General features: G+C 44.9%; 1 protein-coding gene across 3 annotated transcripts in view; it reads left to right on the top strand.

Moving 5' to 3' along the window:
* The window catches only part of ASTN2 (astrotactin 2), an 898,930-nt gene that overhangs the window by 840,480 nt on the left and 40,290 nt on the right, over positions 1-18,160 (top strand). For all 3 annotated transcript variants that reach the window (XM_082402209.1, XM_082402208.1, XM_082402210.1), the window contains one exon: positions 4,294-4,435. In XM_082402209.1, the coding sequence (XP_082258335.1) occupies positions 4,294-4,435 (142 nt within the window). The remainder of the gene's footprint in view (positions 1-4,293; positions 4,436-18,160) is intronic.

Below are 18,160 nucleotides of genomic sequence, written 5' to 3'. Positions count from 1 at the left end.
TTAAAACAGTTTTTATTTTCAACCTAAATAAAACATGGACTATTAGTATATAAATTAGATCAAACTGGAGTTGATCTGGTTGAAGGTTAGTATAGGTATAGAGGAGACAGACTTCAGCACCCACCATATCTGCCATTTCTTCTTATCCCCAGAGTTCTAAATATTCTAATTCTCAAGCCACTGTTAGAATTTATTACATGTGTGAAGCCTGTTGAACGTCTTCTGTCTCTCCTGGGCGTTCTGTCTTTCTCAGAGATTTCAAGTTTAAGAAGATGACAGGGTAGAGCTGTGTACCGTGTACATACAGTGCCCGGCACATAGTAAATGTCCAGTAAATAAAGCTCACATTCGTGTTGAGTAAAGTTGGTCAAAAATTGAGGAGCACAGGCTCCTGGGGCAGCTTTGGAAGCTCTTCAGTTCTCAGTGATTTTATCTCAATACGCTGGCTGATATGAATTATCTCACAGGCCATAGGAGTTAAGAGTCCAAGTTTTGTTCCAAGTCTACCTCCCACTTTGTGTATGGCCACAGACATGCCACTTTCTTTATCTGGGCTTTACTTTCATCACCTGGAAAAGGAACAATTTGGATGAAAATAATCTCTAAGGGTCCTTATATCTCCTCTGTTATGATGACACAATAATAACAAAAACAATAATGATAGCTGATATATTTTTTGAGCTCTTACTGTATACCAGACATTGTGCTAATAATTACAAATAGTTGTTATTTGTAAACAATATATATTAGATAGCATTATTATACCCATTTAACATATGATAAAATAGCTGTAGAGAGTCAAGGAACCTGTCTAAAGCAAGCTGTAAGTGGGGATGTACCAGGATTTAATTCTAGACAGTGTAAATGCAGAGCCCAACCTCTTAACCACTGCACTTTATTATTGTTCATTCAATTATAGTGCTGCGTGGAACATGGTATACTGTGGAACCACAATACATGTGTTGAATTGCACTGGTTCACCTTTGTACATGGAGAAGCCCCCAGGCCTTTCTTAGTTCCCCCTCCGCTAGGAAAGGAAAGGCAGTGAGGGTCGCTGCATTCACCTGTCCCCTTCTAGGTTGCATTTAAACCTTCTGGAATAGAGTGCCAAAACAAGCAATCTTACAATTCACTTTATGGGTCTGTATTTAACAACCCTTCCTGTTGTCAGATTACAAGCTGTAGAAGGTCTTTTATTGTTTAATTTCCCAAGCCCATAGAGCTAAGAGAGTGGCATGAATTCAATCTCAAATTGAAAAGAATTGAGAAAGTTCCCTTTCTAACACTATCGTTTTTTTTAAACATTCTCTAGGAGGCAGCATAACATAAAAGAAAAGGTATGGCTTTGGAATTAGGATGATATGGGTTCAAATCTCAGCTCTGTCTCTTCCTAAATTTGTGAGCTTAACTTCAGCTTTATAACAGAGATACTAACATTTAACTCATTAAGATTGAATGTTGTGAGGATTAAATGGGAAAAACAAAAGTTGCTACTAAAATATCAGTTTCCTTCATATTAACTCTTTTCATTTGAAGGTTATTATGTATATATAGTCCCAAACAGAATTGGACACTAAATATCCTTATAATGTGCTTGATATGACTATTTATATACTCCACATTATCCAGTTTCTTCACTTGAACTAAACCTATTATAAACCTTAGAACTGTGTGCCAGTCTTACTGACCAGACATATTTATGGGGCTTTTATCCATGGTCTAAATTATTCTGAAATGCATGGAAATACCTGGAAAACTATGTCCATTTGAAAATGAATGTCAACCATCTTTTGGCTTGAAGACAGTTAATTAATACAGGCCACAGGCATACTGAATTCCCTCACGAAGGGCCAACTCTTTCAATGGCTATCTGGAAACAAATTGAAAAGCAGACAGACATGTATCCAAGCTCAAAGAAAACAAATGCAAGCAGCCAGATGTGGAATCGTGAAAAACCAAGAGAAACAAAGCCCTCACTCCATCCAGTGAATAGTCCCATGTTTTTTCTCCTTTATTTTTCACCCCATACATTATTCTGCTTTGATACCTATTGGAAGACATTGTTGGTTTATGATTTTACTATGGAAGAAGCTTGACATAAGAGGCCTATAGAAGAAATAGGGATGCCAAAAATTGAGATAAAAGAAACATTAAATTTACCTCTTCATTTTTTAATAGCAAAACCTCTGGTTCTAGATAGACTTTCTTCCTGGACTCAGCCTTTCTTTCTAGATTCCAGACCCATAAAAGAGTCATTGACCCCTTGCTACAGAAAGGAAAACGGAGACTTGAGAAGTTAAGGGACTTGTAATAAATGGGAGAACTCAAATTCAGTCCCAAGTCTGCCTGGCAATAGCAGCTGAACTTGTATGTCACTGACATTAGCCTGATTCAGACACTTGTTCTGGCATCTACATATCGAGTCTATGAACTGTCTTTGTAAAAAGCAGAAAACAAAAAACACTACTCATCAGATCTGCTTTGTTGGACCATAGGGACAAATACGTTTTAGAACTGTTGTCCGTCTGAATCCCAGGGCCATCTAGACAGTTCAGTCAGACACATGTCACATGGTTCACTTGTGAGTGAAGGATGAAACCCTTCTTTACAAGACCAAAAGGAAGTGATCTGTGAATTCTCTCCACTCAGTTCCCTGGTAGAGAAGCACCGTGTCTTCTCAGACACTCGGCCAACATTATTGTTTCATGATGGTACCATCACGTTGGATTGTCCTTAATCCCAAGTAGAGAGAAGATAGTTAACAGATGTTCTCCTCCTGTTTATTACCAAGAATCTAAGCGAGGAGAGACTGCAAGGCCCTCCATATCAGGCATGAAGAAGAACAAGGAATCAACAGTTGGGAGGCCTCATATCATTTCATATCGTGTGGTATACAATACCTCACGTGCCTCTAAAATCATCCTGTTTTAGAACTGGAAAGGAACTTAGAGGCCATTTAGTCTGGCTCATTTACTTTATTTTTAAGTAATTTTTATTGATTTTTTTTTCTTGCTACAAAAGCAATACATGTTCCTTGTAGATGATTTTAAAAAAGAGAGATAAGCAAAAATAAGAGAGAAAAAGTACCCATTATCTAACTTTCCAGACAAAGCCACTATTATTCATTTGCTATATTTTATTCCTTCTTTTTCTAGATAGATATATGTGTAAAATGTCCACCAAAAATTATTCTGTAATAGTGTAACCTATCTTTTTAAACTTACTATGCCATGAATATCCTTTCAAATAACTTCATATTTTTCCACAATATTATTTTAATGGCTATAAAATATTCCATTGCATCATTGAACTATAATTGATATTACTGTTTTGATATCATTGAACATTTAGTTGTTTTAAAATGCTTGCTAGTTTAAATAGTACCGCAGTGTTTACCCTCATAACTTAATCTTTGTGCACATCTATGTTATTTTATTTTGTCAGAAATCCTAACAGTGACTCTAGCACCTTCACTCTACAGAGGAGAAAACTAGAGTACAGAGATGGGAATTTAGTTCTCCAAAGCTATACAGCAAATGCTTCACAAACCTAAGACTAGATCCCAAGATCCCAGATGTTCAGTTATTCTTTCCAGTCTTCATCTCGTCTTCTTTATTAGCTCTGTTTCTAGTAAACTTCAGCAGCCTCCTAAAATCCAATGGCTAGACTGACTTTTAGAAATCATGGGGTTCGGGGCACTTTCTCTTCTGTTGTCCCTTCCTATCTCATGACCTTCATCACTAATCAGTCATGGAACTCTTTCCCCCTTAGCTGGACCAGTCTCTGCCCATCTCAACATGACACTCCCTGAATCCAGTACCAGTGCGTAAGAGTGACCGTATGACATGAGACCTATTTTACATCCTTAGTCCAACTCCTTCATCGTACAAGGAAGGAAACAGCAATTCCAAGGAGGCTTGCTTAAGGAGTTAAGAGGAAGTTAGTGGCAGTGACAAGGCCAGAATAGTTATTCTAGACAGAAAGCCCTGTCCTCCTGTTGCATTTTCATGCATTTTTATTACACAGTAATTTACCTCATTTGAGCTTTGCTACACTCTTATAAAGGTAGGTATTAGTATCTCCACTTCACAATTGAGAAAATTCAGGCATAAATTTAAAAACGAGTCATCAGGAGTAGACACTGATCTGTGTCATTTTCGTATCCTATGCTTGTTCCGTCCATTAATCCTCTTAATAATGGTATCCAGACATTTGATGGGTTTGGACAATAGCAGGAATGTCTGCTCACCAAGGCCTGAACTGGGGAGCTCATCTTTCTTTGTCTCCCTCCAGGAGAATTCCTGAGTTTTGCCGATGACTTACTCTCTGGCCTGGGTACATCTTGTGTAGCAGCTGGTCGAAGCCATGGAGAGGTCCCTGAAGTCAGTATCTACTCCGTCATCTTCAAGTGTCTGGAGCCCGATGGTCTTTACAAGTAAGACATACTTTGTGTGTGGGGAGCGTGAAGCAGACAGGACAATTTTAAGTCTGGGAGGCAAGGCTTGAGTAATCTGTTCAGGCCAGCCGAATGGTTTATAGGCCACTCTGTGTGTGCACCTTAATATGCTAAGGCTTAGAAGTGTCCATTGGAGACATATGGCCACAGTGAGTCACAGAATCATACAAGGTTAGTGCTAAAGTGTCCGTGGAGGCCAGTAACTTAAAACCATCCCTCCTACTGATGAAGAATCTGCAACCCAAAGAGGGAAAGTGGCAAGTTAGCAAGGAAGGCTGTGACAGGAGTCCCTGCCTGGTGTTCTTTTCTCAATTCCATGATATTTCCTCTGAAAAATGTTAGATTAGCATATCAGAAGTGTATACGTATATGTAGTATATATACATATAATTTTTTTATTAGTAGATTCATCCAGTCCCTTAGTGATAGTGTCATCATCACTCTTTCATAGGGTAGATTAGAGTCATTGCATCCAAATTTCTGGAGATGCAAAGGAAGTCATTCTGAGACTCATCTGTTCATCTCAGAGGGAAAAGGGGCTCATTTTTTCTCTGTTTCCCAACTCAGTGAGTGTTGCCACATTCGAATGCAACCATCATAAGCTATAACATACAGTTCTAGCAACCAGCTCTCTTCATTCTCTAATTATGAAACCATAGGCCGCCTCCCTTACTAATCTAGAAAGCTGCAGTTGTTGACAAGGTGGGCATTGTTTTTGTTTTTTTTTTCTTTTTAACATCTTTATTGGAGTATAATTGCTTTACAATGGTGTGTTGGTTTCTACTGTATAACGAAGTGAATCAGCTATACATGTACATATATCCCCATATCTCCTCCCTCTTGTGTCTCCCTCCCACCCCTCTGGGTGGACACAAAGCACCGAGCTGATCTCCCTGTGCTATGAAGCTGCTTCCCACTAGCTATCTATTTTACATTTGGTAGTGTATATATGTCCATGCCACTCTCTCACTTTGTCCCAGCTTACCCTTCCCCCTCCCCGTGTCCTCAAGTCCATTTTCTACATCTGCGTCTTTATTCCTGCCCTGCCCCTGGGTTCTTCAGAACCATTTTTTTTTTTTTTCGATTCCATATATATGTGTTAGCATATGGTATTTGTTTTTCTGTTTCTGACTTACTTCACTCTATATGACAGACTCTAGGTCCATCCACCTCACTACAAATAACTCAATTTTGTTTCTTTTTATGGCTGAGTAATATGCCATTGTATATATGTGCTACATCTTCTTTATCCATTCATCTGTTGATGGACACTTAGGTTGCTTCCATGTCCTGGCTATTGTAAATAGAGCTTCAATGAACATTGTGGTACATGCCTCTTTTTGAATTATGGTTTTCTCAGGGTATAAGGTAGGCATTGTTGACCAAATAATTATTCAGCTCATTCATTTTTTTCTTTTATTCCTTGACTCATTCACTTATCCATCCATCTATCCAACCATTTATCCATCTCTCCATCGATCCATTCCATTCATCTATTTGTTCACTCTTATACTCCATCATTCACTCACTTATTTATTCATCAATTCTTTCATTCATTCACATTTTTATTTACTCATTTGTAACTCATTTACTTATTCAGCAGACATTGTCTGAAGATTTCCTATGTCTTGGTACTGTGCTAGAATGCAAGTATAAATGTGCCTAAGACAAAGTTTCTATCCTCAGGTAACTTATAACTTAATGGTAGTAGGGAAGACCACAGGCTGTGGATTCAAATCCGGCTATGACATATTTAGTTGTGTAGCCTTAGATAAGTCGCTTTACCTCTATGAGCCTCAGTAAAAGAGAAATAATAAAACCCAGGTTGCAGAGTTGCATGAGAATTAAACCAGGAGCAACCTAGCATAGTATCTAAGTATGTGCTCAGTAAATATTAGCCCCTTCACAATCTGTAAATCTCCCTCACCTCCAAAACACATCCTATCTCCACTTCCTCTGGAAGACCATGACTTTTCTGAAGACCATGGGGCTCTTTTGAACATGTGACATATTCCGGCTCATTGGTAACACCCAATGCGTTCACGTACCAAGCTCAGGAATATCACCGTAAGATGGAAATCAGGACTTCTGACTCTGGCTTGGCCACTGACTATCTCATAGATGTTAGGGCCCAAGTTTTATTTTATACAGAAGGGCAAAATCAACTGGGGACAGTGAGAGCTCTAGGAATGGAATCCCAGAAATACAATATGGTATCAGGTGTCTTCCAGCGGGACATGTGGGCAAACTTCACAGAGGCGATAGCATTTACCTCAGGCCTTCAATAATGATTTGGTATTTAGATCTTGGGAGCAAGAGTCTATAGCCTCTCAATCAGTAAGCTCTGACACCAACCCCTTGGGCTTTAGGGTCACTGCATCTATGAAACACAAATATGTGACTAGATTATGAGCTGTATGATCCTCTCCAACCCTAAAGACTATGATCAAATGAAGAAAACAGCATTTTTGAAAGATTGCCTATGGCTGGCTTCTGGATCTTCTGTCCCTCATTGAGGGCATAGACTGGAGGCAGACAGAGCTGGGTTCAGATCTCCACCCTGCGCTTTATCAGCTTGGCATTGAGTGAGCTTCTCAACCTTCCAGCCTCCGTTTCCTCCTTTGTGAATATGTAGGTAATACGGTGTCTGGCTCACTGGGACCCCAAGAGGTTTGATGAGCTCATAATGCGCAGAAGTTCTTCACTTTGTCACAAGCCCCCAGTAGGAGAGTGAGAAGTGTTAGCTGTTATCACCGTTGCTCTTGTTGCCCTTGCTGTAGTAATAATTAATTTCAACTCCCTCCGCCTCCGTTCTCCAACTGCTGGGAGAGACAGCATCTAGCAGAGAGGGACCGAGCCCTGGCAGGTGATTCCTGTCTGCTGAGACACAAGTAGTAACCCTGTCTCTGGGTGACATTGTGGGGACTTGGAGTTAGCCAGGCTGGAATCCCACAGGCCCATTATGTAGAAAGCAGTGAAATATTTTATGGAACCCCGAAAGCAATTAACACTTAGAGCTGACAAATCAGCTGCCATCCTTTAGATAGAAGTGATGAGCGCTTTCCCTCGCCTCTTCTTTTCCACACACACACACACACACACACACACACACACACACACACACACACACACACACACACACACACACACACACACGCCCCCATCTCCTTCCCACCTCTTGAAGCAAGAACATCCTTTCTTCTCCTGTCCTGGAAATGTGCTTGTCACGAGCCTGTCATCCCTAACTCTGAACACTTCTCTATTTTATTTTTGAAATCGATTTTATTAATGGCCCTGGGACCTGGGCACTCTGACAAGGAGCCAGGGTGTTGTTTGGACCCGTCTCTTATCCCACTGGCGGCTCTCCTTCCCTGAAGTCTGACCGATTCGGTCTCAAATTTTAAAATAGTTCCAGTGTCAGTTCTTGGGGGTTTTCATTTTCTGCTTGCTTGTTTCTTACCAAAATTAGTTTTCTTCTTCTTGGGCCAAAAAGGCCATGTGTGGCAGTGGAAAGAGCGCAGGCTTTGGAGGCAAGCGGAGCTGGGTGCAAATCCTGATTCTGCTGAGTACTCACGACCTGCCCTGGGGCAAGTCATTTTTTCACTGCTCTATGCAACAGCTTCTCCCGCTGGGAAAGGGGGGCTGGTAATCTTTCCATTCTCGTAGAGTTATAGGGAAGAGCATTAAGTAAGAAACTCCACGAACGGTTTATCAGAATGCATGGCATACGGGAGGTCTGCAGGAAATGTTAGTTACTTTTGCTTCTTCCTGTTTCATTCTCCTTGACTCAGTTGATGGTTTTCAGTGTCTCTTTTTTCCAAGGACAATCCCAGAAGAGCTATTCTCTATGAGGCAGGTTGGGGTCCCACTAGCCCTGAAAAGAATGAGCACCCAGGATCATTTGGGCAGAAATAGGATGAAAAGAGAGCATGGTCCAGACCCCTGAGTTTTAATTAAGCACAACTGGGCACCAAACCTTCCATCCATGCTGCCAGAAGGTGTGATGGAAGGATTCAGGTGACACAGGCATGGAGGCGCAGTCTCTCAGGCAGAAAGTCTGGGTTCACATCCCACTACTGCCACTCCTGCCTCTGGGACCTTGGGCAGAATGTTCACATCCTCTCCTTGTTTCACAAGTTCAGGATCTTCAAAATGAAGATGCATTAGATCTACACCAGCTAGAGAGTTCTGGGAATGCGTACTTCTGCCGTGGGAATTTTTTCTCATTCTCTCTCTTCTCTTCCTGGGCTCTTGCCCTTCCAACTTCACCTTTGTTTTACCCTATCGTACCTCTCTGCATCTCTGTCCATCTCCCCTTTCCTTTTATGCCCTCTCCTGTGTGAGTATTCTCTACATAGTTCACTGTCTTTGTCTGTCTGCCATTCTCCAATCATTCCTTCTTTGCCTTCCTATCTGTTAATCTCTTAATTTCTGTTTCTCTGTCCTGTTTCTTATTTGAGTTTTGGTTCCTCCTTCTCTCTCTCTGAATCGGGCCCCCCTTGATCCCCACTCCCTCTCTCCACCCCACTTAGGAAGGCAAATTGCTTTTGCAGCCCCTCTATCCATGTAATTTTACACAGCACCGCCGAGTTGAGACCAGTTGGAGGAGTGAAAGTCAAGGCTGATTCTCTCGTCCTAAGCTCACCCTGGTGTAACAAAACAGAAACATCAGCACTTGGGCCTGTTTAAATTGAATTTCCTTGTTTGTTTCATTTGTTTTACTTCTGAATGAAAACAAACAAAGAGCAGCAGAGGGAGAGGGTCCGCAGACGTTCTGACGGTGTGACCAGCTCCTGCACCTTTGGGTTTTTGGAGTCCGGGGGTAACCCTGAGCAGGAACCTCCACTCAAGGTGGAAGGGTCAGCCCAGGCTGGGCACTCACCATCCCTGCCCTTGCCTGGCCGGAGGCCTAGACACCCTTTTTGTCGCCACTCCCCAATTTCCTATTGTCCAAGGTAATTAGCCTCTGTCTTGTCTTGGCTGCCTTGCCTTTCTCTGATCGTGGACGACTGCCAAAGTGTCCTGCGCAAACACACAGCAGCAGCCAGGCCTAATTCCTGGGGTGGGAGCTCATTCCCACACATTCAGAGGCTTGCTCCAGGCCCGCCCTCACCTCCTTGGCCTCAGCTCTGTGAAAGGAATGCCAAGGGAGCCTGCGTCCTGCAACCACGTGCCAACATCCATGGTGCGACCAGAGGCTCAGGGGAAATGTTCCTTCTTATCAGGGGTGGCTGGAGTTGGAGGAGAGGAGTACAAGGAAAACCAAGGCCCTGGAGGAGGGAAGAGCCTGAGGTCAGGAGTCAGACAGCAGTTCCCACGCTTGTTCCCAGCGAGACCTGGGCCCAGTTCCTCCTGCTCCTCTGGCCTTGATGTTCTCATCTGTGAAATGGAAAAGTTAAACTCAGTGAGCTCTCTGACTTGCACACTGAGGTAGAGATGGAGACTCCAGACCAGTGTCCTGATTCTCAGTGCCCCCAGTACTTCCTGGATACCAGGAGTGTAGTGATGATAATAGTTTATTGAGCACTCACTATGTGTCAGGAACAGTGCTTAAGGATGTTACATGTGCTGTCTCATTTCATCCTCGCCATAACCCTAGGGATCTGGTGTCATCATCATCGTCATGTTTCATTTCACAGAGGGAAAAACTGGGACTTAAAGAAGTAAACATTTTGCCCAAAGTCACAGGATAAAAAGCGAAAGAGCTGAGAGTCGTACCCAAGCTGACCCACCCTTCCCTTCCCCCACATGCTGCCCCTGTCCTCGTCCACTCACACATGTGGAGTTGTCAGAAGTACCTGGTAGGAATAGTGGAAGAGTGGAAGAGGGCCTTCTAACTGCAAGCAAACGTTTGCAATGGAAAGAACATTGGGGACAAGAAGACCCAGATCCTCAGGAAAGGTACTTCACACCTCATCTTTCTCATCTGTAAAATGGAGCTAATTCATTCATCCATGAAATGGAGCTAATTAATTATACCTCCCCAAGTTTTTGCAAAGATTAAACTGGGTAGTATATGAGAAAGTGCTTTGAATTTGTCCTAAGATTGTGTGCACATGAAAAGTTATGATCACTCTGTCAAGAAAAGCAACCAAGGGACGGGCAATAGATATCTTGAGTCCACATCCCTTCCCACACCCCACCACAATATACATATTTTTAAGTTAGGCCTTTGAAATCAGACAGAGGTGAGTTTTTACCTTGGCTCCAATACCTGCGCTGTGTGGCCTTGGGCAAATTTCTTAACCTCTCTGAGTTTTAATTTTGTCAACTTTAAAATGGAATCATAACAGGGCCTATTTCATAGGATTGTGGGGATTCGATGAACTGAAACATGTAAAGAGCACAAGAGAGTGTCTAGCTCATTGTCAGTACTTAATAAATGATGAGAGGGGGAAGGATAACCACTGTTATTACTCTTTGTGATTATATACTTTACCTAAGCATCGGGCCTGGTGTTGCCACTGTTGGCCACTGTGTTCTCAGCATTCCAGTGGGGAGAGCAAGTTAATCCTTCATCTGGCACTGATTCCTTTACTCATCACTCCCTAGGCACACTTGCTAGAATGTACTAGAATGTACCTTCCTTAAGGTCTTTGCTTCTACTGTTCTTTCCCCAGAATAGCCTTCTCCTGGCTCTTCACATGATCAGTACCTTATTCTCCTTCAGGTCTAGGATTAAATGTCATTTCCTTAGAAAGGCCTTCTTTGACCACATTATCTAGAACAGATAACACCTGCTATACACACAGACGCATAAAGCCGTGGCACTTACTAAAGCTGTAGTGATTCAGTATCTAATTTATTGGTTTGTTGTCTGTCTTTTCACACTAGACCGTCAGCTGCATAGAGCAGGGTCTATGTCGGCCTTCATCATCCTGTATTCCTGGTGCCTAGAACAGTGTCTGATGCCAGTAAAGAATCCAGTAAATTGTTGTTGAATGATTTGAACAAATTTCTAAGTCAGTGCAGAAATCTGAAGATACTGACTTCTCCCCTTCACTCACTCACCATCTCTAACTCACTTTCTCACCAAGTATTCAGGAGACAGCCACTGTGTGTCAGCTGTGGTCTGGTACCATATCCCTATACCTATCTCTAGGTTTCTATGTCTCTATATCTATCTATCTACCTATCTATCCATCTATCTATCTTAAATCTTACCTAATTTAATCCTGAAAGCAACTCTCTAAGGCAGTGACTGTTATTCTTGTTCAACAGATTAGGCTATTACGGCACAGAGAGGTTAGATAAGTTGACCAGAGCCTCAAGGCTAGTAAATGGAGAAGATACAATTTGAATTCAGCCAATTTATTTCCAGAGCTTGAACTTGAAATTACCACACTAGTTTATGAGAAGAATTGGACATGTAGAAGTGACAAGGTTCAGGGGTGGAAGCTGTTTACAGGGATCTTTTGTGCAGAGATCCATACTCAGATGAGCTGGAAACACTATGGAAAACAGATTTTGAGTCCTGACACCAAAAGCTACATGACTCCCACTGAACTCCAGACTTCTCCCTGCCTCTGCAATCCTGGTGATGCCACGTAAACAGTTGAGCCCTGAGTCTGCACAAGGACCCCTGCTCTTCCTGGGGATGTACTCCCAATGCCATTCTTGAGATGCCCAGTATCTCCAGCTCTCATCTGCTGAGTTGTTTCCCAATGTCCCCAGTCTGCCATGTGTTTCTGCAAACAAGTCCAGGCTCCCTGCCCCAAAATACTATTCCAAAAGCCCAGGGGGCCTTGACACCTTGGATGGAGCATTGCTGGGCCCCCCATCACCTCCAGGACCCCCCCAACCCCTGCCCGGGCAGAGCCAGGGCAGCACATCGAAGAAGCAGCCAGGGCCACCGCCATGGATACTATAATTACATATTAGATGGAATCCCAAAGTTTCCTTTTATTTACATTCCTACCCTACCCTCTTCATTTCCTCTCTTTGTGCCAAGAATCAGCACAGAATTTACTGGAAAAAGCATGAAAGTCATCAGGAGCCCTTCAGGTCTGGCGTTTATGAATGCTTGCCCAGATGAAGGGAGGCGAGAGACTGGAGGGTCATCCTGTGTCTGGCCCTAAGCAGCTATGAAGCCTTGGACAAGGAGTTTCCATTTTGGAGGCCTGTGTTTCTCCCTTTGTAGAAGAGGGGTCTAATGGGGCCATCCCAAAGAATGTTTCGTGAATTCAGATGAATTCGGAGGCTGTGTATCTCAGGAGATAATGGAGGCAAGGATTTGGACTCCAACCCCTGGCGATCAGAGAGGGAAAGGTTGGAATCCAGGCGGAAGAGTATCATTCAGCTTAAGGCTCCATGCTTCTTCCCTCTTCCAGCTTCAGTGACCCCCGTCTATGCAGTGGGCCTCTTGAGCCAAGTCCCAGCGTGACCGGGCCAGCTTCTCGGGGGACTTTCAGCTCCTGGGAGGAAGGAGATATGCACAGAGGAAGCCTTCCATGCTGACCGGGGCCTGGGCTGTAGCCTCTGAGAGCTGAGGCTGAGGCCCAAGGTTGATCCAGGACACAGAAGGGAAAGAAGCCAGGACGGGCCTGACAATTCCTGCCTCGCTCTTTACTGGCTTTTTCTCCCCACTGTGAAACTTTCTCAGTCCTTTTTTTTTCTCTTCAACCCTCTCTCCCTCCCACAGCCTTCTTCCCTCCTTCCATCCTCCCTCCCTCCCTCCCTTCCTTCCTCTTTTCTTCCCCCCCCTTCCTCTCTCCCTCCTCTCTCCCTGAGTCCCCTCCTGTTTTTCTAACATCTCTCCTCTACCCCCCGCCCCGCCGCCCCTTTTTGTCCATTTCTTATTGTTTCTGACTCTTCTTTCCCTCTCTTTCTTCCCGTCCCATCCTTGCTCTCCCTCTGCTCTGCGCAGGGATGCTGCCTTTCTCTCAGCACTCTGACTTCTCGTCTGTCTGTCTGTCTGTCTCAGTCTTTTGTGTCTGTGTCTCCTTCTCTCATACTTGCTCTCTCTGTATCTGTACATCCTTCCTCTTTCTCCTTTTCTTATCACTTCTTAGTCTCTGCCTTTCTTGGTCCCATGATCTCTCTTCTTCCATGTTCCTGTGCGTTATCCACCCGCTCTACCCCTCCTACCACAGCCTAAGAACAAAGGTCTGGACCTATTATATGACACTGGGGTGAGCAGCCAGTTGGGTGTGGCCAAGGGTCCCAGAGCTCAGCAGGGGCCGGGCGCCTCTGATGTCCCATAACCCAGATGGAATGTGAACTTTCTCTGGCTGCGGTGCCCTGTCCTGTTGGTCAGGGGGTGGGGTGACGGGGGGCAGCCTAGCTACTCAAGACTCAATTCCATCTAGCGTCAGGTCACACTAACCTCTCCAAAGTGTTCAGTTGGGGCCCCAGAGAGGGAAAGAACTGTCCTCAAGCCAGAAGCAAATACAGCCGTGAGTCCCAAGCCAAGAGAGACTCGTAGAGGAAAAATAATGCTGTTTTTCAGCCGACAGACAGTGAGGCTCCTAAAACCTGCTGGGGACTCTCAGGCAGGCTGTTCTTTCCTCAAACTGCATCAGGATTTCATCCAGGAATGGGACGCCAGCCAGGCTTCTAGAGGGACAGGGCACAGACTGCTTGTGCAAACTCGTGGAGGGCGGAGAGATGGGACCTGAGGCCGTGCTGGGGAGCTAGGCCTTGAACGCCGGGCATAGGAGCTGGACTTGGTCCTGCAGGCAGTGGGGAGCCAAGAAAAGCTGTTGAGCAGGCCCAGGCTATATTTAAACCTGTGTTTTTGGTGACGACCCTGACTGGGGTGTGGAGAACAGGCTGGGTTGAGTTGAGAGACAGTGAGGCCATTTGGTGCAAGTAAAGGCGAGGTCCTCACACATTGGGGATCCAGTGAGTTGGTGCCCTGAGTAGGGCATGTGCTGGGCCGAAGTGGAGCAGCATGGGCTCGGCTCAGTTCTGGAAACATCCGGAAACAGCTTTTTCCTCTTCTTAACAACTGGTGGCTGTGCCGAGCACTCAGGAAAAGGACATATGTGTTGGGTATCCACAATGTGCCTTGTACCAAGCTAGTCACTTGGGGTTCAGAACTAACCAAGCCGAACAAGGTCTCTGCCCTCATGGAGCTCACAGTTGTGGTGGGGAGGCAGAGGAGACTAGCTCTGTGATGCTTCACGTCACGCTTTGCTGGGAAAGACCGGGGGCTGTGGAAATATCAAGGAAGGGTCGCTAACCCAGACGGGTCTAGTGCAGGGCTATTTTGCAGAACTACTGTGAAGTCTTCCTGCAGAAGAGGAGGTGTTGCCCTGGGTTGAATAGCATCCCCCCCAGAATTCATGACTACCTGAAACCTCAGAATGTGACCTTCCTTGGAAATAGAGTCTTTGAAAATGTAATGAACTATGGATCAAGATGAGATTTAACTGTAATTAGGTTGGTTCCTAAGTCCAATATAATATAGTGGCTGGTGTCACTCTAAGAGGAAAAGACACACAGAGAGAAGAAGGCCACGTGAAGATAAAGGTGGGGATTAGAGTTATGTTACCACAAGCCAAAGAACACCTGGGGCCCTCAGAAGCCGGAAGAGGCAAGGAAGGATTCTTCCCAAGAGCCCTCGGGGGGAAGCCTGGCCCTGCCGACACCTTGATTTCAGACTCCTGGCCTCCAGAACTGTGAGATAATACGTTTCTGTTGTTTTAAGCCACTATGTTTGTGGTAATATGTTATGGCAGCTACAGGAAACTCATACAGGGGTTTCAGGCAGAGGATAGATTATGAGAAGCCTGGAAACTGAGAGACAGCATGATGAGGCAGAGAGTAGATCTGGAGTCAGGAGGGCGAGGGGAAGTAAGAGAGCTGGGCCTACTGAGCAGGCGAGGGCCTCGCCAGCCGTGTTGGAGCCCCAAGGGCAGCGTGGGAAAGATTCAGTGGAGGATGGTGTGGACGAGCCTCACGGCTGCAAGGAGAGTTGGCTTGCAGGGGGAAGACTAAACATCTGACCAATGTCCAGAGGAGAGGAAGCAGGTCAGCAAGGGCCCTAGAAACGATGCCCCTGGGGAACATTTCAGGGGCCTGGACGGTTTGTTCAAGTTAAGAGAGGACCCAGGAGGATGGCCCACCGTCTTCAGCCCCCTGTAGAGCCACACAGGTAGCAGAGGCACAGCTGTGTTCACTCTGACCCCGGGGAGCAGGATGAGGCGAAGGGCTGCGAGGAAGGCCAATTTCAGGTCACTGTCAAGAAACATCCCAGTGCTGGCCCTCAGTGGGCTGCTAATCTCAGGGGATGGTAAGCCCCACGCTTGGGGAGCAGGAAGCTGAGGGAGATGGAACAAACTCTCAGCAGGGCTTTATAAGGAGGAACTGGCAAGTGACATTAGTGGGTCAGTGTGACCAGGTGCTTGATAGCAGGGAGCAGGGAGCGGTGGGGACAGTGGTAAACGAGAAATGGAGCAGAGAATTCTTAGCTCCGGCTCATCACTACTATGTGAGAACGTCAGCCATAAACCTAGGCTTAAATGAAATCTCTTAATTAGTACTTGCTGGAAACCAATTTAATACTGGTCATATAAACCAATTTTGTAGGTCACAATTAGCCTGCAGGTTATTATTTTAAAATCTCGAATCTAAGTTAACTCTCTCAGTATATAGATAAGGGAGCCGAGGCCCAGAGAGAGCCATAGGCTTCACAGTGAAGGCAGAACCAGGATTAGCACACAGGGGTCCTGGCCCTCAATCCACGGCTCTTACCAGCAGGCCTTGACCCCCTGCCTTTTACCTCGGGGGTGCTTTGGTAGGGGGAAGGCACAGAGACATCTCAGCGTGGAGAGGAGTTCCCAGGATGGAGTCACAAGCCACACTAGGCTCTGTGCCCAGCTATACTGCCCATCAGCCAGGGGCCTTGGACAAAGAGCGTCCTCTTCCTGAACTTCAGTTTCTTCCTCATCACAGTGAGGGGACTGGATGTCAGAGTCCCTTCCTTCTCTGACCTTTTAGGACTCTGGGAACTCCTGAAATAGGAATGGACCCACACTCAAAGCCAGGCCTCTCCCTGCTCCCATTATCTTGGCTGTGGGTCCAACACCACATGCTGAGGGCCTACCCCCCACACACACACACACTTCTAAACTCCCACCTCCATCTGTGAAGGAGACTGTTGCTATGAGCAGTCTTGAGGTCATCACTGGAAAGGTGTTAACAGACTACAGGAGATCACCATGAATGATGTGCAGAAACTCAGAGGCAAGACAGAATCCAGATTTCTGGCATTTTTCCTTTTGCTTTATTCTCCTTTCCCCCAAGGACAGATTCCCCCATGTACCAACAACCCCATTCTGCTTTCACATTTGAATCACAGAACAATAGAGCTTGAGGACTCAGACATCATGGACCTGATCCTTCTCTCTTTATAGGAGAAACTGAAGTTCAGGGAAGGCAAGGGCCTGCCCTTGGTCACTCAGAGAACCAACATCAGAGCCGGGCTGGACCAGGGCTCTAGATTCCAACATAGACCAGCTGCTGCTCTCTGGTCCTAGGCCCGAGCGTACACGCCCCCAATCATCTTGGGCATCTGAGAGGCTAAGAGCCTAGGATTTTAAGTTAGACTGTCCTAGTGTCAATTCAAATCTCAGTCACTTTCTGGCTGTACAACATACTTATTTTCCTGGGTCTCAATTTCCACATCTGTAAGGTGAGGGTATTGGTACTCTCTACATTAGAGTTTTGCTGTGATACAAATATAGAGTAGTTAACACATGCAAAGCTCCCAGGCATAGCAGGTCCAGCACACAGTAGGTGCTCAATATCAAGTACATACAAGACGTTTCTTTAGTAGGACTTCATCAGGGATGACCATGAAAGAGAATCATGATTGGCTAATTGTCCTGCCCTCTGTGAAGTTGCTTACATGTCTCTGCTCTCTCTGAGCATCTTCCAGGAGCCCTCTGGACATGATGTGGCAATTTTGGTATCATTTTGCCCAAACATTTGACATAACAAGAGATGCCTTCTCTCCTTTTTTTTTTTCCTTCCTTCTACGGTTTCTTGAGCCCATCCCTAATGTAGTTCTCACAATCATAGAGAAATAAGATTGTCAGCAATCCAAGAGTAGGACAGGTTTTAGAAACCACGTTTAGGAGTCTGTGAATCCCTAACATATGGCCTGGGATTTAGTAGGTATTCAATTTAGAAAACACCAAAGGTCAGGAAGCAGTATAGCGGGTTGAATGGATGGAGTCAGGCCTTCATGTAAACATCTGCAGCTATTAGCCAAGGACCTACATAGCAAAGCCATGACCACTTCCTACCGATCACTATTGTCATCAACCATTTATCAAGCTCTTACTACCTCTACGCAACGTGCTAAGATCTTTATGTCCACTAACTCTCTGAACCTTCACAATAGGGTACTTTCTAAGATAGGTACTCTAATATCCCCACTTTATATATAAGGAAACTAAGACAGAAGGACTAAATGACTTGTTCAAGGTCACTTAATTAGTAAATGGCAGAACCATGAGTCTAACACAAGATATCTGGCTCCAGAGTCCACACGTGGATATTCTTTCACATTTCTCTCATAGACAGTGGTGCAGCTGAAATTTGAAAACTTATGGCTTAGACCAAAGGAGTTTTGCCCAGTGTTGGGAACAAACTTGTAAGGAGCTAATCATCCTGGGATAGAGGGTGATTTGCCTCATAATAAAGCATGGGAGTTCTGAAGAGGCTGTGGTCTCTAATAGTCAGTGTACCTTGGGG

Source organism: Balaenoptera borealis (assembly GCF_965194805.1).
Source record: "Balaenoptera borealis genome assembly, chromosome: 8".
In the NCBI taxonomy this organism is placed as follows: Eukaryota; Metazoa; Chordata; class Mammalia; order Artiodactyla; family Balaenopteridae; genus Balaenoptera; species Balaenoptera borealis.
The sequence above is the reverse complement of the archived record's forward strand: the minus strand, read 5'-3'. Positions and strand labels throughout refer to the sequence as shown.